This window comes from Erpetoichthys calabaricus, chromosome 3, assembly GCF_900747795.2.
Source record: "Erpetoichthys calabaricus chromosome 3, fErpCal1.3, whole genome shotgun sequence".
Classification (NCBI taxonomy): Eukaryota; Metazoa; Chordata; class Cladistia; order Polypteriformes; family Polypteridae; genus Erpetoichthys; species Erpetoichthys calabaricus.
Genome location: NC_041396.2, coordinates 203,717,007 through 203,739,642, shown reverse-complemented (window position 1 = coordinate 203,739,642; position 22,636 = coordinate 203,717,007). Strand labels below are relative to the sequence as shown.

At 36.9% G+C, this 22,636-nt stretch overlaps 1 protein-coding gene across 1 annotated transcript in view; it reads right to left on the bottom strand.

Moving 5' to 3' along the window:
* mthfd1l (methylenetetrahydrofolate dehydrogenase (NADP+ dependent) 1 like) overlaps window positions 1–19,526 on the bottom strand; it is a 372,644-nt gene extending 353,118 nt beyond the window's left edge. Inside the window, exons 1-4 of the mRNA XM_028797690.2 lie at window positions 19,203–19,526; window positions 4,822–4,906; window positions 1,780–1,830; window positions 1,633–1,686 (exon numbers count right to left, since the gene is read on the bottom strand). Coding sequence (XP_028653523.1) covers window positions 1,633–1,686; window positions 1,780–1,830; window positions 4,822–4,906; window positions 19,203–19,438 — 426 coding nt within the window. The 5' untranslated portion in view covers window positions 19,439–19,526. The remainder of the gene's footprint in view (window positions 1–1,632; window positions 1,687–1,779; window positions 1,831–4,821; window positions 4,907–19,202) is intronic.
* Between the last annotated feature and the right edge of the window lie 3,110 nt (window positions 19,527–22,636).

Below are 22,636 nucleotides of genomic sequence, written 5' to 3'. Positions count from 1 at the left end.
ACTGCTCATGTCCTACTCTGCGGTAGGTCAAATTCTTATTGAAATTGGACCAAAGATGTGGAATTGTATAAAAAAACGAACACACACATTGAGCTTTATATATTAGATTCATTAAGAAGTTTATTCTCAAAACACACTTTATACAGGATTGGAGAAAGGCTGAGCCTATCCCAGCAACAATCAATTAATGGCAGAAGGTAAACTTACATAGAAAATTACTTAATTACAGAGCTCATTCAACTACAAAAGGTAAGTTTAGACCTGCCAGTAATCTTAACCTGTACATCTCTGAAATGAGAGAGGAGAGAAACCTTAGAATAACTATGTGAGCATAACACAAAAATGCCAAATACATAGTGACAGTTTTTTAGCCATGACTTGAAATGGGAAGTACCAGCACTAGCTACTATACTACAATGTTTCTTTTAAATTCTTTTAATTTTCAATCCACTTATCATATTGAAAATTGCAAAAGAAACATCCTGAGAGGCCATTCTATTCTTAGAAACATCTTCCACCGCCTCCTGGAGACACTCTTGGCCCAGCTGCCTGATTTAATTACTTCAGTATGCCCTAGATCTGCCCTGGGGATTGTTTCATTGGACTATGCTTTGAACATCTCCCACCCGAGGAAGGCATCTGGGGAAATCCTAATTACATGACCAAAACAATTGGCTCCCCTTGAATTCAAGGAGCAGTAGTTCCTCAATAAGGTTCTTTCTAATTATACAATTAAAACTCCTCACCCTATCACAGATAATGAGCCCAGAAACCTTGCACAGCAACCTGATTTAAGTGCTTGTACTTCAAAACATATTCTTTCTGTCACTACCACCCAGAGTTTGTGGCAATAGGTAAGGATCAGCATGTAGACTGATTAGTAAATCAAAAGCTTTTGCTGTCTCCTGCTTCAACCTCACATTCCAGTAAAATGTTCATGCAACAGCAGCTGCTACAATGATTTGTTGGTCAGTCTTATGATCATGTCATACATCACTCATGAACAAAACCTTAACACACTCCAACTACTGCACTTGGAGCAGCGGCTCACCTCTTAATTAAGGGGAAATGCCACTCTTTTTCAGGAGAGGACCATGACCTCAGATTTTGAGGTGACAATTCTCATTCCAACTGCATCAGTTGTAACCCAGCCGCAAATTGCACAAATGCATTTCTTAGGGGTCCCTAACTGGATACTCTCCAGTCCTCCCCACCAACTTGATATCCTGTCCATGAAAATCGTGAATAAGACATACACCTTGACTTAAAGCCAAGTATGTAAACAAAGATCTTACTCTGCCAAATAGGGAGTAACTGGCATGCATCAGTGGCCCAGGATCCCCATTATCTCAAGGCAGAGTTATCCACAATCTCATCAACCTCTAAACCTGTCACACTGATAATGCAAAAGTCGCAACATCCAAGACCACATCCTCCAGCAACCAAGAGCTGCCTTATAGCAACAGGACTTATGAAATGGTGGCACCCACATGCAAAACACAATGGTGTTGGAAACTGAAAAAAATAATTTCAGCATTTCACACAAGCTACTATGGAGTACACAATTATTAACTAATGTACTCTAAAATGTACTTGCATAACTAACAGGTCCAGTAATAAACAACAATGTACCTCGTCTTCACTGCACTCGGATGGAAGGCAGATGTGTATAATGTTTAATCCAACCTAAAAAGAAATAGGTTCATTTTAAATAATAAAACAAAACAGTTAGGCAACATCATATACATTATTAGATAAAGACACCCTTTAAAAGAGTACCTCTGCTGCAATCTTTTTGTTCACTTCCAACACATAGTCATCTTCCCCTGCCTGTAGAAAAAAAAACAGACATATCAACAATTACAAGAAATTATATACACTACCATTCAGAAATTTGGGGTCACCACGAAATTTTCGTGTTTTTGACAGAAATTGTTACCTTTTATTATCAAGATACCATTACAGTACATTATAATATAAAAATGTAGGTTTTATAAGTTATAAGTTATAAATAAGGCTTTACTAGTGTTTATAACAGCTATCCCTGCTTGAAATGACTGATTTGAATTTACTATTCACATATGGGTGCAAAACCCCATTTTCAGCAGCAATTCTCTCATTGTCCTATTGGTAAACTTCCTTAGCTTATCCTTACTTATTCATGCTAACTGGTTATTAGAAAAACCTTTGTAATTGCATTAGCACTGCTGAAATCTGTTATTCTGTTTTCTTAAATTTCAAGGTGCTAGCATTGCTAAAGTTCAATTCTGGGTTCAAAAATAGCCAAAATTAAAAATCTTTCCAAAGAAAAATGTCAATCTACTGTTTATTTATTTATTTAGCAGAATGAAGGTTATTCCATGTGATAGATATTCAAGAAAGTGAAGATTTCATACAAAGGTGTCTATTACTATCTTGAAAGAAAAGGGCAAACTGGATCTAACCAGTATAGAAAAAGATGGGGTAGGTGTAGATGCACAACTGCATAAGAGGAGAAGGACATCCGAATCTGTAGTTTAAGAAAAAGATGCCTTACAGATCCTCAGTTGACTTATTTAAAATATACTCCAAAAAACAGTGTCATACGCAACAGAGAAAAGACAATTCTGGGATGATGACCGTAGAGGCTGAGTTTCAAAGAAAAAAAAAAAGTGAAATTGGAAAATAAAAAGAAAAGGTTAAACTGGGAAAAAGAACACGGACATTGGACAGAAAACAACTGGAAAAGTGTATTATGCTCTGCATCCTGGAGTCGTCTTTTCTCTGTTGCAGCTCCTTCTTTAACCACTAAGGATTAATATAACGAACATATAACTGCGCTCACCGCCCCAATCCGTCGGTCGATCTCACCCTTCCTATTCCCCTCACTTGTGGAAAAAACCCTATGGAGGACCATGGCATCATTCACATTCAGTTGCAAACCTTCCCAATACATGGTGGAGTTCATAGCTCAATAAAGCCAACAGAACGGTGTTGTCCCCAAAATGAAGTGATGCAATTTTAAGGTCTCCGAACTTGACAACCACTCCTCTCCGGCTGTGCCTTGATATCCTGTCCATGAAAATCACAAACAGGACAGGAGACAAAGCACAGCCCTTGCAGAGTCCCACACCCACTGGGAAGGTTGCTGATGTTTTTCCATGTATGCAGACACACCTCTCACAAACAATTATATAGAGACCAAATTGTCCTTAGTAGGGGCCCCGGAACACCATACTCTCCCAATACCTCCAACAGAATCCCCCAAGGAATATAGTCATACGCCTTTTCTTAGTTAACGAAACACATGTAGACTGTTTGGATGTATTTCAATGCCTCCTCCAGGATTCCTTATGAGGGTACAGAGATGCTTCATTGTTCCTCAGCCTTGGACACAATTCACATTGCTCCTCCTGAATCTGAGGTTACATAACTGGGCAGAGTCTCCTTTCCAGTACCCGCTCCACCTTATCCACCAACTCTTAACTCCTTCCTCCCCAAGATAGGTGATATTCCACTTCCCAAGGGTGATTTATGTGTCTGGGTTCCAGTCCACCAAGACCTCTGCCTTCAGCTGCCACTCTGGTCACATCACACTGATCCCCTATACCTCCTGTAGGTGGTGGACCCACAGGGGGGATGTGAGTATCTGCTAACTTCATTCAAGACAAGGAAGACAGAAATTTTTAGGTAAGGTAGGTCTACTTGCTAATCACTGGCTGCCAATTAAAAATAAACAATCAAAATTAACATTTAATTAGACAAGCAAATTAAAATGGGGGCACATAATGAGAGAAGTTAAGAAGATTAGTTAACAACAAACACTGATAGCACAATTCAAATACTAGTTCAATAAATGACAACTGAGAGATTCAAGCACAAGAGTTGGTAATGCATGAAACAAATGTTTTTACACCATTAAACCATCCTTTGTCTGACGAGGCTTTTCCATAACAGATAGCCAAAGGCTGTCTTAAAAGCATCAGGAACACCACAGGAATAACCACTGGATAAAACATACCATGTGCACTAAAACATATAATCATACTCAGTTTTAACTAATATTAGGTTACTAATTATCCTTAAATGCATGTAGGCTTAATACAAGATATGGATAGTCCCTCAAAGTATTGCCCTGGCTTAATAAAAAACTAAAAAGTTGGAAAACTTAAATAATATCCAGCAAGAAATACAGAAAAGGTCAGTGAGGATCTGCTAGATACATCTAGACAATATTGTTTATAATTTTTATCATGGTTAACGATCATATGCAACGTATACGTGTTTTACTCAAAACACAAAAAGTGGTAACATTCCCTCCAAAAAACCTCAAAAATAAAAGATAACATTCTATATTTTTTGTAATTTTGTCTTTTCATCTCAAATCTGAATTGCTTGTGTGTTAAGGAAATTGAAATTTTGACTTCTCTGTCCCAGTATTTAATAGATGACAGTGTATGAGATAAATCTCTTCCATCATGCAAATGGCACACAGTAATAAAACTAATATGCAACTGAAACATTCAACAGTATTACAGAGAAAAGTGAAATTAATGGGTCTTAATTTGTTGGATTTTATTTTCACACACACTGCCTGTTAGAACAAAAGAGAATATTTCAGGCTCACCAGTAACAAAGACTACTTTTACTGAAGCCTGGTACTGTTCGTTTGATTGGGCCAAGGTTCTTTCCAGAATAAGTTACTTTTAGGATAATCTCTAGGTTTTCATAGTCTTGTAATTAACAAGTGTGAAAAATGATGCATGAACAGAAATAATATAGCATAAATTCTACTTTTTTTTCTTTAGCGAAGACAAAAATTAGAACACAAACACTGCTCACCTGTATAATAGCAAGGACTGGCTTGAAAGTGGGACGTGCTCTCTGCAATAATGCAATTTCTTCTTTAGACTTCTGAATGATTCTTCTGCAATACAAGAAAGAAAAGTTTAAATTCCAAAGGAAAATGCCCAATCATTGTGCTCTACAAGATTACAGTATACTCATGTATTCATTTGTTTATTACCACTTCAGTCACAGTGGATCCCCATAATCCTTTCAAATTTATTTTGCATTCTTTCAGATCAGAGCACAATTTATTAGCATGGTTATTTTACAGCTTCTGAGTCCCAGGACTGAATCCCAGTTCAGATGCTGTACGGATGGAGTTTGCACAATTTACCTATTCCTATACTGCAACCTCCTGTACCCCAAATGCATGCATGTTAGGTTAATTATTGACATGAAATTGTCCTCATTTGGATGAATATAGGTGGTTGAGCATGTGAATCTGCCCTGTCCTGAGATAGTGCCTGCTCTGCACCTGATGTTTTTGGGATAGGTACCAGCTCCTTGTTACTCTAAACTGGGTAAATCATATATAAAATGGTTTAAAAATATTCTACCAAAGTACATCCATGAAATTTAGGACACTAACCTACGGTATATTTAGCCTTTTTTTTTTTTACATAAATCAGCATTTCTAAACCACAGTTTGGAGAATATTTGCTGCATAATCACTAAATGCACATTTTTTGTCTTTGTCTAAGTATCTTACACGATTTGTAAAAAAAATATTGTTTCACTTTTCTAATCAAAGTCTTAATTTAAATTTTAGACGATGCTCTACTATTTCCATTCAATGGAGTGAAGAAAATAAATCTTTAAAAGCTGGTTTGCTTATTTGTTTGTTGCAAATTTGACTATTGTAATATTTTATATACTGTTTGGCTGTAAAAAACAATCACTTACTACTCTGCAGTTACAGTAATTCAAAATAGTGCAGCAAGGATCATAACTAAAATTAAGATCTATGATTATTGTCATGCTAGGTCCTAAATCACTAGCTTCCAGTTTACTTTAGAGTCAGTCTTCAAGTTCTCACCTATAAAGCCTATAAACAGTAAATTAAAAAACCTATCAATGCCAGGCTGTAAAATGATATCTCAAGATGCAGAACTTTTTAAAAATCTAAGGCAGAACTGGGCAATATACTGGTTGATTTGGTATACCTGGTGAAGTTCTTCTTCTGGTAATGATTTCATAAAAACATTTTATGCGTTTGCTAAAATTCAGTGTAAAAGATATTAATGTATATAAACATAAAATACAAAACATGCATTCAAAAGGAAATAGGAAATGTGATTTTATGTTGGGGTATTTATGTGTTAAAGGTAATGTTTTTGTGTATGGACTTCTATGTGAACTACACATTTGTTGTACGTTTAAACCTGAGTGAGTCTATGCAAACAGGAGGAAAAAGCATGAACGAGTGAGAGAACAAGTGAGTAAATAAATTGTAATAAACATGTACTGTACTTTTATTGTTTGAGAGAGGTGAACACCTGCTATTAAATATGTTTGAGCAGCGGAGTGTTAACAAACATTTTGACACATAATTGGTCGACCATACATTTGTTATTTATTAAAAAATATGTTTCAGTCTGAAACATATACATAATTTCATAATAGACAGAAGAATGGACTGGCTTCTCAAATGAGATAGATGGACCTTGCCTGGCCAGAAAGCCTATATAATGGAAGGTGACATATACTGTATACTCCCCCAGTGCACTAGGTGACAGCATTACTTTGTTAAATCGCTCTTGCACATACCCATTGGGCAATCTGGGATTTGTTGTCTCATTGGGCAGCCCTGCAGCGTGCCATGAATGCCTCCAGAGGAAGCTGCTGAGAACAAGTATCCCCACATTGTGGGATTTCCTCATGACCTGAAAGTGCTTCCTCTGTTCAGTGTGGTATCAGAAGAACTCCTTCGTTCCAGCATAAAGTACTGAGAAAAGCGCTATATAAATGTAATGAATTATTATTATTATTATTATTAAAGGGAACTGCCTCTCTTCTCTGAAATAGTCATGCTGCATTCCATTTACCACGGAAGTCAAAGCTGGAAATAACGTCATACCCGAGTTGACTGCATTCCAGTAAAACTTTCAGAATATTAATATGGACATATCTAGGAAAACCTTTGTTGTGCTTGCTCCATCAGAATAAACAGCAGTTGATAACAACGCATTACACGCTATTTTGCATATCCAAACACCACAGAAACATGTCCACAGATAGAAGTTGGACAGTAGTATTTGTATACCTGATATAGAGAGACACAAATAGAAGTGCTAATAAACAGTATAATACTACAGCTTTCACTGATGTTCGTGCTGTATGTCACCATTTTGGACTGATGTTAGGATCAGAAGCCAGACAAACTTGGACTTGACAGACCAGCCCCAATTTTTCAAGTTGAAAATTCGACTTACCAGGGTGTACTCATTGAAAATTAAGATAGGAATTCAGAAATTCTGACTTCCCACTTCAAATGGAATGCAACATCAGAATTAGAAGTTGATTTGGGCAAAGCTCACATTGGAGTAGTGCAGGAGAATTAATAAAGAAGCAAGAGAAGCAATGAAGAAGCCTGTAAAAAATATTGGGTGAAAATAAAATAGTTTATTTGAACCTAGGACTGTGTATTGTAGTTGTGTAAAGGATTTTTGGCTTTGAAACACTCCCTAGTTATCACATAGATACAGACATTACACTGAACCTGTCAAAATTTTTAATTACACCGTGATACGGCTTTTTGGGCACTGCCCATTCTTATTCCAAGGACAAATTACACTAAAGTAGGAGGGGCAGGACAGTCTTTAGCTATAGAGCAGTCAAACTATGGAATGAACTTTTTCAGTGATAGAGGCCCCATCAGTTTCAGTAATGTTCTGACCTCATTACTTTAGTATAATATACTCTTGTCAGATCTGATCCTGAGGCTATTCGCAGTGCTTGTTAGTTAAGTGTAGTAATGATTTCTAACTAACTCTTTTCAATTTTCATTCTCTTCTCAGCGTCTGTGGAAGTACTTGGTCACTCTTAGAGAAAAGATATCATCACAAATGATTCACCTGTTTTTAGGCTTCTTCCTTTCAGTTGAAATTGGATTACTCTGCAGGACAGCAATGACATTTCAAAATGCAGCTGACCTACACCAGTTGGAATTTGTATTTAAAACAATTCTGTATGCGTATACAGTACATGTACATTATTTTAGTCTGTATAAATGTCAATCTTGTGTTTTTTGTCTATGGTGCATTTGTGTAATTCATACTATGTTTGTAATTGCCGTATAGCATAGCTGGTTTGTAGATGTAAATGCCCTTAATAAGAAAAAAATGTAATTGAAACTTGTAGATAACAGACCCAGATGTAAGACACAATGTATAATTGAGCAAAAATAAACATTTAATTACAAAAGCTTTTACCTATCAAGCACTTTAATTCAAATGAAATTCTAAAGAAAAAACGGGGTCTATAACGAAATGGAGAACCTTGAAAGATTGCAGTGCATGGGCATATAATAAAGAATAACCTAAAGGCAAATAAAAATAATTATTTGTTAAACAGTTTTATTTCTATTCAGGGTTGTGAGAAACTGAAGATGTACACAAAGTTTACAGCAAAGCTCATAAGTTATGTATTGCAACACATTTTTGTTTATCATGATGCCAGAGATTACCAAAAAGTTGAATGTTGGTCGGACATGGAAGTAAGAATTTAATTATACTCTGTCGAAGTGACAGTAGTAATACTACTACTATTCCGTATCATACTGGGACAATCTAAAATGACCAAAACATCATTCACATCTATGGACTGAAATAATAAAACGTTTTATAATTCTACCCTCTTGTTTTAAAATACATTATAGCCAGATTTACTGGAATGCCAAACTAGACAGATACAGTACTTTCCATTGCTAACTTATAAGCAAATACACGTAGCAAGACAATTATACCATAAAGCACACCATTTTAGAATTCATCAAGGAAGGTGCAGCACCAGCTAAAAATGATAAACTGGGAACTGTAATCACAAATAATACAACAACCTTTTACCAGATACAACTAGAAAAAGAATTACAAACTATTACTGAATTGGCCCTGTAAGGGTGAGTACGAGTGTAGGTGAGTGGGCTCTGTTATGTTCTTATGTTCATGCCCCCATGACCATGAATTGGACCACAAATGTTAGTTACATACCATTGACATTTGTTGCTATAATGGCACAGTGCTCACTGTTACCACAATACAACTTCAGGCAACATTGTAAACCTGGACACCTTCAGTACTGTGTTTATATAATCCCATTGTCTGTGTAGGATTTCTATGGATTTTCTCTGACATCATCAAACTGTGCCGAACAAGTGACTTATTGCCTCTAAATTCACTTATAGAAGTGTCACAGGATATGTTTATGTGCAGACCATATAATGGACTCAAATTTTGTTCTATCCTGTCTTGACTTCCTTTGACACTGTTACAAAATAAGCATGTTTAAAATGGACTGACATTTATAAAATCACCAATGAAAGATGCTACTTAAAATCAGGGATTTATAAAACAAATAACCAAAGAAACAAAAAATGGTTAATACTAATGGTTACAATACCTTAATTGTAACATGTTCCTAGTGTGGTATCAATTTAATAATTGTTTCTTACACTGTGATAAAAGTTATACAGATGGAAAAAAGGTACAGGAAGAATTTATATTAATAGCACTATAAATCTACATGAGATTGCCCTATTATTTACTCCCAGTTCTGCACATTTATTTTCTCTGTATAGATGCTATGTCCAGTTGCTCCTTGCACACCAACTGTTTAAAGTTATTGCACAGTCTTTCTCTAAACGGAATGTTGACATGGACAAGCCTTTTCAGGAAACTCTCTAGAGTAACTTAAGAAAGGGTAAAGGTCAGAATTCTTGCCTTAGACACATAGCACATCAAGTGAAAGGTCATGTAGCAAGGTTTTTTTTTTTTTTTTTAAAAAAAGACGCTTGTCTCCACACAGCTCATCCTACCCAACAAAGGAACAAAGCAGAATCCAGTCTTCCCAGAAATATGCTGCTTAGTGTAAGTTTTTTGTTGTGTGATATATTGCTCCCGAATGTAATTGAAATAATGATTCTCTCGAGAGTCACTGCTCTGTTTTGCTTTTGACCACAAACTGGATTTCAGTTTTGTTTTTGTTAACAGGTAAAATGACATATGGAACAATATCATAAGAAAGAAAAAAATCTGAAAAAATAACAAAAAAATAAGAGTTCCAGAAAGTAACTCATATGAGTACAGGAATAAAACAAAGCTTCACTGTTACTGGAACCTTTAGATTAAATTGATATACTGTAGTAGTTTTTAACAATCTTCGCACATCAATTCATTTTTTGAATCAAAGCATGGAAAATCAATTTTCAGGAACCTAAAGTAGTTGACAAATGCCCTAGTTCATGAAGTAGGTTGAATAATTTTACCACCAAAAGAAAATCAATTACTGTGAAGGTCCGATAGGAAGCATATTACATGCATTTTATCAGCATGGATCCTTCCCACAGTGACCGCATGGTCTTGTGCACATCAACTACACATGCACTACACAAGAAAACATGGCCTCATTCGAGGAACAATTGCATGCAGTGATTCACACCAATACAATCCTATATTAAAAGCACACAGACATAGCCAAATGTACACCAATTCATGGCAAAAAAACTCCCAGATATTGGGCAAATATGCCTGTGAAACTGATGTGTAAAGGCAGAGAAAAAACACAGTGGGAGAAGCCAGGGGATTTTATAAATGCATTGTGTCATTCACTTGAAGATTTTTACCATGAACAGACCAGGGTGCACATTCCCCATGCACGATTGTGTCTTCAATGATCTTCTCCAAAGTATAAATGACCTTAACCCCTTATACACTAAGGGGTTTTTGGTATTACTATGTCTGAATTACATACCATGAGCTGAGCTGCAATTGGCTGATGAGTAATAGGTAGAACACTCACTGAGTAGAAGTCATAAACAAAATACTGCCTTTTACAATACAAACCAATATATGATGCATAACCTTGGAATTGATTTCCTTTTATGCCCCCATTTGTCATTGTGACAAATTTAAATGTCATATCCCGTAATATTGCAAAGTTATACAATTGATACAAGGTGTCCCCCTTTTTTAGAAACATTTAGTCTATTGCACATAAACAATCACACAAAACATGTATTGTAGTTGCAGTTATATATTTTTTTATTTGTTGGAAAAAAATATATAAACACACAAATATATACACCCTATATATCACTCTGAAGCAACAAGCACAACTATTTTTATGCCAGTCCTTGAAATGATTTCTTTTTACCACTAGACACAGTGAGATCTGACATTTGGTACAATAGTTTGGGGGTTTTGTGCTCCAAAACACACATTGTGTTGTAGTTGCTCCACAGACATTTAGTGTGTTTGTATTTATTTATTTTGTTGTTGATGATTTTTTTCTTGCACTTCATGCCTGGAATAAACTACATAAATATATATATTTTTTACCAGCTTCTTCCAGCTGGCACGTAGGTGTTACAGGGATGGGGACAATGCCTTTCCTGGAGGCCCTGGGCACAGGGCAGGAAATAGCCATGGACAAACCCTGCCAGGACAGTCATACACACCACACATACAACAAAACCAATGTTTCTCAGCTACTTTTGGATCACAGGTAACCATCACTGCATCGTGAGCACAAGAGACTTGTTCACAGTATAATCCGTGACCCAGATTACCCCGACCGCAAAACAATTCTAATTGCACTCACTTCCATTTCCACCAACCTCCCTGACCCAGAACATTCTTTGATTTTATTTCCTGTCTGCAATCATGCTAGTTTCTGTGGAAATACTTGGTCACTCTTAGGGTGTGAAGCAAGCGTGATTTGAAACGGGATAAAAAAAAATATTGCACAGCACAGTCTACCCTTTTGCTGGAGAGGGGGCAGGGAGATTATACCATGAACAAGACACGAGCTGAAAAGTTTTTTTCCTTATGTGCTCATGACACAACATCGTGAGAAGCATCACACAAGTGACACCTGATCAAAGCTGGGGCAGGGGGGGTTCCCAAAGTGAAACTGCAAGCACCAGAATGGAATAACATGATTCATTGACATTAGAACAAAGAGCAGTCCCCCATTAAAATTCATGCAGTGTGATTTGGAGACAATCAATCCGAGGGGGGATTATGGAGGACAGAGGCACGGCGCTATAAAAATACAGGTGATTGTTCTCAATACAGTCAAATCTGTGACTCAGGATTTTCATATTCTGTATCACTAGTGTTCTGTAACTTTTCTAGTATTTCCTCAACCCTTTTTTTATTGAAAATGAAGACATTTACCTAGTACAAACTTCAAGTCTTAATGCACATCAACCAAATAATCCGTATGCATTCTCACAGAAGATTGTGCATAACAATGCATAAAGATAAGCTGTTGCATAAGCAATATATCTCCTATCTATTACACACGGCTATAGAATGTAGTAGAAGTGACCAATCATAGACAACTATACATCACTGAAAAGGTCTGAAACTCAGCTATCCAATGATAATGAGTGACACAATATAGGTGGGAACTTTGATAGAAGCAGATTTACTCAGCTGACATGTGCCTTAAGTACTTATTTTTAAAATAAATATAACTTAAAATGTTCAATTGTTATTTTACTATTTACTGTTCTTTTGTTACTAGTCCTAATATCAATACATATAGTGACTGGAGCTTCAGGTTCACAAGCTGTGTGATATGATGAGCAGCTATATGAGGGAAGCACACACACAAACTGGGAAAGAGTGGCCCTTAAAAATACAACTACTGATCTCATTTCTCCAGGCTTAGCTTTTCTTCAGTTCCACCACTCCACTCCTCTTTGTCTCACGGTGCTGCTGCATCTCGCCCATCCATCCAATTCAAAGTCTGCCTTCTACTTGGGGTCTGAGATAACCCCACCCTCTCTCTCTCTCTCCCCCATCTCTTTGCAAGTACCCCACATTCAAGCCTATCTGAAAACCACATGTCAAAACTGATTGATTTTTGTGAAAAAAATATCATCTTAACAAACAGGCGAGTACTGTGTTTTTCACCCCCAATGAGTTGTCTGCACATTGTATGTGTGTGTGTCACTCTCTTGGGTCCAATCTACCAACATTATATATTTTTAGTTCCGATAAACATGTTAGTATACCATAATTGTTATAACATTGGTAGAAATTATCAGATTAAAGATGAATAATATACAATAAGGAACAAAGATGAATGTAAATAATTATTAATAATATATTATAGAGTTTACTAATGTTAATCAACAATGGAAAGGTTTTGCTTTGGACAAAATTATTAACATTCAGGAGCCTTCACCCTTTTTTAAAAAAAATAAATACAGGAACATGAAGAAACCAAAGGGTACAGCCAAGAAGCAAACTCAGCCTGCACATTGATTGTGTGTTATTTTACTTTTTTTTGACTTTAAGTAGTGTGTACAATTTGAATACTTCTTTTGATTTGAATTCACATGTATAGTATACTTAAACAGTACAGTATAAGTATACTTAGTATATACAAATTATAGGCTTTCAATTTTTATTTATTCCATATCAAGCCACACTACTGTTCTTACATAAAAATAACTTATTAAAAATGTGTTTGCATTACACAAGAACAACTAAAAAACACACTGACTCACACTCACAAAAAAACCTACAAGTATTCACTTATTAAAATCCCAAAATACAATATTAAGGATGGGGATTTAAGAAATGTCACTTTTAGTTATTTGTGCCTAATTGGGGTTCAGCATTTAATAATTTATGACTGAACATTTAGAGGTATTTCGAAAAACATTCAATTCCTGATGGGGGATGCCAATAAAAAAGGACAAGAACCCCTGGCATTGAGATATGAAAGAACATTTGATCACCTATTTCTCAGCAGTTTATTGCAGTTAAGAATTTACTTTAATTATGATAGATCTACTGTTATCTCAAATTATGCTGTGTTACCACTGTTAGCAATAGCTAAGATCCATGATTATGCTCTACTTTGCGGGCGTTAGATTTATAGGAAGAGACCTTACTTTGGGAGAGACCAATGTGGGGCAGTATTCCTTCAATGTGTTAGATTTCCCAAAAGTAAATCTTGAACGGCAAAAACAAAAAAGACAATGTGGCACCCAGGAACTAAACCTTTGGAATTCACCTGGACAGCAGGGTAAAAAGGTTTCTTTTTTATGAGTGATTGAGAGCAGAAAAAACTAGCTCATGTGAGGGGTGTTAACTCTCTAAGAAAAAAACTGAGGGACCAGCACTGAAAATTTTGCAGGCTGGTAGCTGAAATCAAAGATATCAAATAAATCCTGATGCCCATATTTCCCAGAAGCTGCCTTTAGGGATATGGTATTTTAGGAAGGGTAGTCAGGGGTATAGTTTGTCCAGGACCCACAAGCTGACACTGTGCACCAGCAGCCCAGAAACTGCACAGGGTGCCTTCACTCTTGAAGTACACAAAGAGTTTAACAGCCATTTTCTGTAAGTGAATGGAAGGTGCAAGTGGAAAAAAAGAGAAGTCTGGAAAGGAAGGAAAATAGAATCAAGAGGTTAGAAATGGGAGAAGCCATCCAACTTGACATAGTGCTAAAGAAGACTATAATAACAGTCCCAAAAAACACAAGGGACCACCAACAATTATAACCATCCAACTTAAATAATCCAAAAAGCAAGAATGAAACTTTTACACAAAGTCACATAAATCTTATTATTTCGGTTCTGCATCATAAGAAAAACAGTGGAAAAAATGGTATTCATGGCAAAGCAGCAAATGTAATTCATTGCTCACCTAAAGTTTACCAAAATATTTTTGAGAGCTCTTGAACGATGTGTTATGTACAGAACAGTGAACAGTGTAATTCATTTGCTTTTTTATCAGGGTGAATGCCAGCGCTCCACTGCACTATACATATTTCAAAGCAATGGTCACGCACAGTAATAGTAGCCTCATGGACTGGAGAATACTTGCTGTATTAGCACCTGTATAACTTCCATCCTCTGAAGAATCCAGGAATTTTAATTTGTAACAAAGGATTCTTCTGGAATCCCAAGTGGAGGAGTTCAAGTATCTTGGGATCTTGTTCATGAGTGAGAAAAGAATGGAGCCTGAGATCGACAGGCGGATCAGTGCAGCATCCGCAGTGATGCGGGCTCTGCTTCGGTTTGTCGTGGTGAAAAAAGAGCTGAACCATAAGGCAAAGCTCTCTATTTACCAGTCGATCTATGTTCCTACCCTCACCTATGGTCATGAGCTATGGGTAGTGACGGAAAGAATGAGATCGCAAATACAAGCGGCTGAAATGAGTTTCCTCCGCAGGGTGTCTGGGATTTCCCTTAAAGATAGGGTGAGAAGCTCAGTCGTCCGGGAGTCGCTCAGAGTAGAGCCGCTGCTCCTCCGCATCTAGAGGAGTCAGATGAGGTGGCTCGGGCATCTGATCAGGATGCCTCCTGGACGCCTCCCTGGTGAGGTGTTCTGGGCACGTCTAACCCTGGAGGAGGCCCCGGGGAAGACCCAGGACACGCTGGAGGGACTATGTCTCTTGGCTGGCCTGGGAACGCCTTGGGATTCCCCTGGAAGAGCTAGAAGAAGTGGCCGGGGAGAGGGAAGTCTGGGTATCTCTGCTCAAGCTGCTGCCCCCGCGACCCAACCTCGGATAAGCGGAAGAGGATGGATGGATGGATGGAAGGATTCTTCAAGAGAATAGAATGTCATGCAGTGTATCCATGACAGCACCTGGTTCACATAAGACAATAATCCACAACATGCAAATCTATATTAGAATGGTTGGAAAAGAAAAAAAAAACTAGTCAAAGTCAACACCAGAAGTCTACCACGATGCCTTACAGATCCTAAACCAATTACCTCAAAAATTAAATTCCAGCAGAAGCTCTACATAAATGCGTGGGCCACATTTCTGAGATTAATTCCTTTACAATGTGAGAGACTGGTCTATGGCTACAGGAAGCATCAAGCTGCAGTTATTGCTGATTAACTTATCCTAATAAGTAATAGAGTAATGAGTTGTTAATGAGTTAAGCTGATTCTGACTTTGAAGTAATGTAACTATTTCAGATAAAGAAAAAAGTTGTTTTGAAGTAAGGAAGACCGAAGTTTTGAGGTATGGTAATAACACTCACTGATAAAAGTGATGGAGAGTGTTGGTGTACTATACATTGATTAACACATTCAAGAAACAGTTTCATTGTCCATGTGATAATATTGACATGAATAAGGTATTTTCAGTTAATGAGTCTAAAGGGACAATTACGTTTTCATAGCAGGAAATTAATTTTAATCAGAGGCGTAGCAACAGAACAGGCAAGGCAGGTAGTTGTTTAGGGTCTTGAACAGGAAGGAGGTCCCTGAGGGCATCCGTTTACATAGTACTCATTACAACAACAAATCTGTGGGAACCCCACTGAAGCATCATTGACACAATACAATGATACAGTCAGAAATCCACCTAAGACAAGAGTGTGTGTGCTATATGTTACTTTTTTAGTATTGTTTAATGTAATCAGTGCCGATTTCATAAATAAGGAAGAGGTTTTTCATATCTGGAATCAAACACTGGATTAGCTCAGTTTGTTTAGACAATTCCTACTTTTCAGACAGAGCTGCAGTTTTCATTTTTTTTTGTTAAATTTCCCATTATGCGCTCTTTTAATTGATTTTTTTAATATTATGTTGTGCAATTTGTATTATTATTACCTCATAAACCTTACATTAAATGGCATTTATTTACTTTTTCATTTATTTATAATTTATTAAATTTGTTTTATCCTATTCTACAGTTTTTCTCTTTTCTATACAAATATTTTATTTATTGTGGTGTTTTATTAATAGGATTTTTTTTTTCAAAACATTAAAAATAAGGATTTGTGTTTAATAAATTTTCCATGTTAATTTGCAGTAAAATAATGGTAATAAATTTTACTACGTCAAGATTCGTGTTTTAGTGGGCCCTGTGGAGTTTTTTTTTTTGCCTAGGGTCCTAGAGTCTCTAGAATAGCCTGTATGTTACATAACTCTTTTCCATGAAAAAATACCAATATATTAAACTATCTGCTCACTCGATGGACCTTTTCATCTTATATTTGGTTTGACTAAAGAGCTAATGTAACTAATTATAAGATTATGCAATAGCACAAAACACCAAAGTAGGCTAATACAGTACTTTTTCATGGTATAGCATTTATAAGGAAAGCCTGTTCAATCACTGCGTTAACCCTGGACAAACTGAAAGCTGCTGCAGAAAAGAGGATGGTGGCATCATGAAAAATTCCCTCCATCCCTTCCAGAGGATACTGTCTCTGAGCACTTTAAACTCCAGGCTCATTCCACCTCAGTGTGCTAAGAAGTGCCTTTGGGATTTTTTCTGCCCACTGCCATTAGACAACTCATTGCTTCCTCCCGATGTCCCAAATTAAATGTTGATACTGTTTAAGTTTATTTTGCAATTTCTGCACAGTATTCATTATTTATTAATTAAATGATTGACTGATTATATTATTTTCCTATCAGTCTGTATTCTTGTTTTCTATGTTTCTGCTGCTGTATCCATCTGAATTTCCCTTTTGGGAGTAATAAAGTTTATCTAATCTAATAAAATCCTAAATCCAACACAGCCAGTCAGAATATCATCAAATGACCAACTGTGAGAAATCAGAGAGTAATTTTAATTTCTTAATACTGAATATGGTGCTACTCCATTTTCTTTCTTATGTAGAGGGTGACTCACACTGATAAACAGTAAACTTTGATTAACTTTATCCCATGTCAACACACTGTATTAAGAACATTTAAAAAGGTTTTTTTTTTTACAATGCCAGTAGGTGTTTGGAAAAAAAGTAATGGCATCTACTAACACCTAGGAAGACAAATTAGGCTGAGCATGATACAGTAAGATTACAAATACAACAGACACCCAAATACACATTATTTCTTTCTGCCAAATTATAGGCATTAGTGTTCTTCCATTTTAAGGTAAATGTTTTTTAAAGTTGAAGAAATAATAAAAAGAAAAATAAGAGACAATATTATTAAGTGCACAGCCACCAACATGATGGGCACATACAGAAAGATATTAAAATAAGATTCCAAAAATTTCCATATAACCGAACTGTTAGTAAAGTTTGTAAAATATTATTACAGTGGGTTTTTGTACTATGTCTTAAGTAAGCACATTTGTTTCTTCTTCTGACTAAATTCTATGAAACATATAATATTTAATAACATTAAAAATAATGAAGGATTATAATGTGTTTAATCTGTATTTATTTGTGGGTAAGTCTCAAAGCTTTATGACCAAAAAAGTGTAATAACAAACATTTTGAACATTGAAACACGCAAAATCCAATTTATGGTTGTAGGGACCCGTGGGTATTCCAACAGAAACAAGAATAAGGTAGGAACCAACCCTGAATGGAGCACCAGTTCATAAATCCCACACCCACACTCATATAGGGTAATGCAGCATCATAAATATAAATGAACATGCACTTCATGTGGGATGTTGATGAAAAACCCACAGAGAGGTGGGGACAACGTGCGAACCATACACAGAAAGGGTCTGGGATTGGGACCCACTTAAAGTAAAAATGGCTTACCACTGCACCAAGTTTTTCCTTCAAGTATTTAATTAATTTTGAAATAAGAAAATAAATAAGGCTAAATTATAAAAAAATATTTTGTCCTTATTTATATTTGATTATTAAGGTAAATGGGATTCTAGAATCAACATTGTCAATGTACAAAATAGTTACAATTCTTTCTTGTATGTGCTAATCAACACTATATTGTATATATGAAATTTTAAATTTCATAAAGGCACGTTAAAAACAAACCTGATATTTGTAGTAACGACCCATAAATAAATACAGGTAAAAGATGCAGTTATTATTAAGTATTCTCATGGTTTTGTCCGTCTAGATTTTTACGTCGCGACCGACTAATAAGCAAGACTTCCCTCAGGTTACATCATACCACCATGCCACATTACCCACGTGCAGCACCGCATATAAAAGTACAAACAATGACCCGGCTCGAAAAAATATCGCCGTAGTATTACGGGTTGAATTAAAATGTGGTGTGAAAACTGGGTGCGGAAAACAGAGACGCACCAAAACAGGAAATTGTAAAGTTTTAAAAAGAAAGTCCTTATAAGAGGAGTTAGAGATGTTCTCAAATAAAATGGTAAATAAACCTCGTTACAAAACGGAATTTATAGTTAATTTCAAAATCGTCTTTATGTTGTTAGTTAAATATAGGCATGTTACCTGACGACGGTGTCGTGACCAATCTGCCAGGGACCGAAGCGAGTCGCTGCCCCAGTTGATTTCCCGGTACCCGCGGCGCTGCCTCCGCTAGTGCTTGCATCCCTGCCGGCGATCAAAGTACACGTGCCTGGTGCTACTGCTTGTCGACCAGGCGGCTGAAGTTTTTTAAATCCGCTCTTGTAAGGACGTGGGGGGCATGGAGTGAAAGTTTGGCGAAGAGCAGATAACCTCCTCATCCCTGCAGCTGAACAGACTGCGAAACAGAGAAAAGCACAGCAGAGGCCGGACAAGAAGCTCGCGCGCTCCCGCCTCTCGGGGGCGAGCAAGTGTCAATGATGTCTACTTCAAGCACGTCGCCGAGTCGCTAATGCCGAGCACTGCTTCATTTGGAACGCCTTGGGCAGTTGGGGTCAGAGATTGGTTTAACTCGTCACTAGTGTTTATTTATTTGGTTTCCAAACATATACTAAAGTTCTGAATTAGCTCTGTAAAGAAATTTCTATCAAACTAATTTTCAAAACGTTTAATTGAAAATACCGTACCTTTTATTGTATATCAATAACACTGTGTGGACTGATTTATGTTTTTGTATAGCCTCAGCAAGATTGGAATTAACGTCTGTAAGAAAGAACTCAGTTCTTGATGTTGAATGAATTGGTATGAGGTACTTATCTACACAGAGAAGCACTGACAATGTCCAATCTGCTATATCTGTGATATGTTCGACGGAATAAGAGACACAGTACCTCATAAAAACTGGGTTGTTAACTGGGCGCCTCATTAGTCTGTTGAGTGAAACCCAGAATTTTCCATGTGAACATCCTGGACTGAAACAGATATATACCCCTGAGACATTCACCTTATACTAAAAAATGATGACTCATAGCCCACAAAAGGAGTGGCCATTGCAGTCCGAGATAGATAGAGTTCACCATTGGGGCAAGTTTTGGGAGAAGCTCTTGCATGTTCCTGTCCGGTGCCTTTGTGTATGTGACTGGGAGTTCTTGCTCCCGGCATTGTTTATGGCTATACTTGGCTTTGAAAGCCAAAGCAAAAAGCATTATAGAGGAGGATTACTGGTGAATCTAAACAAATTTTCGTTGGGTAGCAAGAGTGAGCTGATTCCTGTCCCCAATGTCTTTGCAAGCTCCCTATGACTATGCAATGCCTTCAGAAAGTATTCAGACCCCTTCACTGCAGTCTTATGCTGCAGTCTTTGTTAAAATCATTTCCATTTATTTTTGCCACAACTATCAAACAATATTCAAAACCCCAGAATGACAAAGCAAAAGCAGGATTTTAAGAATTTCTGCAAATATATTTAAAATAAAAAAATGAAATATCATATTGATACAAGCATTCACATCCTTTAAACAGTATTTACTTGAAGCACCTTTGGCAGCAATTAAGGCCTGGAGTCTTCTTTATGAAACAACAAGCTTCACACACCTGGAATTGGGGATTTTCTGCCATTCTATTCTGCAGATTCTCTTGTTTCCTCAGGCTGGATGGAGACCATCAGTGTACAGCTACTGTCAGGCCTCTCCAGAGATGTTCATCTCGATTCAAGTCCAGGATTTGGCTTGGCCAGTCAAGAACATTAACAGAGTTATCCCTGAGCAATTTCTGGGTAACCCAGTATGAGATCCAGATCACTCTGGAGCAGGTTTTCATTAGGGATATCTGGTGTTCTTTGCTCCTTATAGCTTTCTGTCAACCCTGACTAGCCTCCCAGTTCCTGCCACTAAAAAAACAACCTCACACCTCATATTCCCACCATCATTATTCATTTTTAGAATGGTATTGCAGAGGTGATTAGTGGTACCTGGCTTCCTCCAGATGTGACACTTAGAAGTGAGGCCAAACAGTTCAATTTTGTTTTCATTGGAATAGAATATCTTCTGTCTCATAGTCTGAGAGTCCTTTAGGTGTCTTTTTGCAAATCCCAAGCAGGCTTTCATGTGTCATCTGGCCACTTTGCCATTAAGCCCAAATTAGTAGGGTGTTGCAGTGGTGGTTGTCCTTTTGAAAGATTCTTCCATCTCCACACAGGTTTTCGCCAAGAGAGATCATTGGAATCAGGGTCACCTTTCTTACGAAGGGCCTTCTCCCCTGATTTCTCAGTTTGGGTAGGCAGCTAACTTTAGGAAGAGCTGTTGTGGTTCCAAATCTATTCCATTTAAGAATTACAGAGGGTAGGGGAGGGGGTTGATTTGTTTCAAACCTATTTTTGAAAAAAAAAAAAAAGAATTGCAGAGGTCAATGTGCATTTGTAAACCTTCAGTGCTGAAAGAAATGTTTTCTAGCCTTCCCCTGATCTATACCTTGACACAGTCTCTAAGCTGGTCAGATAATTTCTTCAATCTCATGGCTTGGTTTTTGCTTTGTTAAACCTTGACAACTCTGAGACCTTCTATAGGTTTGTGCCTTTCCTAATCATGTCTAGTCAATTGAATTGACTACAGGTGGTCTTGAAACATGTTGTAGAAACATCTCAAATATTATCAAAATAATGGGATGTACCTGAGCCAGATTTCAGGTGTCATAGGAAAGGGTCTGAATACTTGTGTCAATTTTATTTTTCAGTTTTTTATTTTCAACACATTTGCAAAAATTCTAAAAACCTATTTTTGCTTTGTCATTCTGGGGTATTAAATGTTGTTGGAGGAAAATTAATTTTAAACACTTTAGCACAAAGCTGCAAAATTATAAAATGTGAAAAATTGTAGGGGACTGAATAATTTATGAAGACACTGTAAATCAGGGGTGTCGAACTCTGGGCCTGGGGGGCCGTAGTGGCTACAGGTTTTCATTCTAACTCTTTTCCTAATCAGTGAGTAGTTTTCACTGCTAATTAACTCCTTTTCTCTTCATTTCAATAGCCCTGTTTTTAAGGATTCAGTCCTATGAATTGATTCCTTTCTTCATTAATTGGCAGCCAAACAGAAATGAGACATGAAACAAGCCAAAAGATGACCAGCTAAACTGGGATTTCAGACTCCAACCAATTTCACTCCAAACAGTCTCTTAATGAGAAGCTGATTTTTGCTGTTAATTAAGCCCGTTATTTAATTAAATGGCTTGTTGCTGCTCTCATTCTGCCACAGCAGACATTTCCAAATCTGTTGATTTTTCTGTTTTTTCTAAGAACATTTTCAAAATGTTTTGGTGACCTGAGAGATCAACCTTACTGAGACCTTCACCTTTATTTATTTTCAGATATTGTGTGATAGGCACAGGTGAGCTGGTCATATGGTGGCTTGTTTGATGTCTCATTATTGTTTGGCTACTAATTAAGGAAAAAGAGATAATTAAGGGGCCTGAGTCAAGTTAATTAAAACTAAAGCAAATGAGGTTAATTAGCAGTAAAAATGGCTCACTAATGAAGAAGATGGTTAGAATGAAAACATGCAGCCACTGCAGCCCTCAAGGAC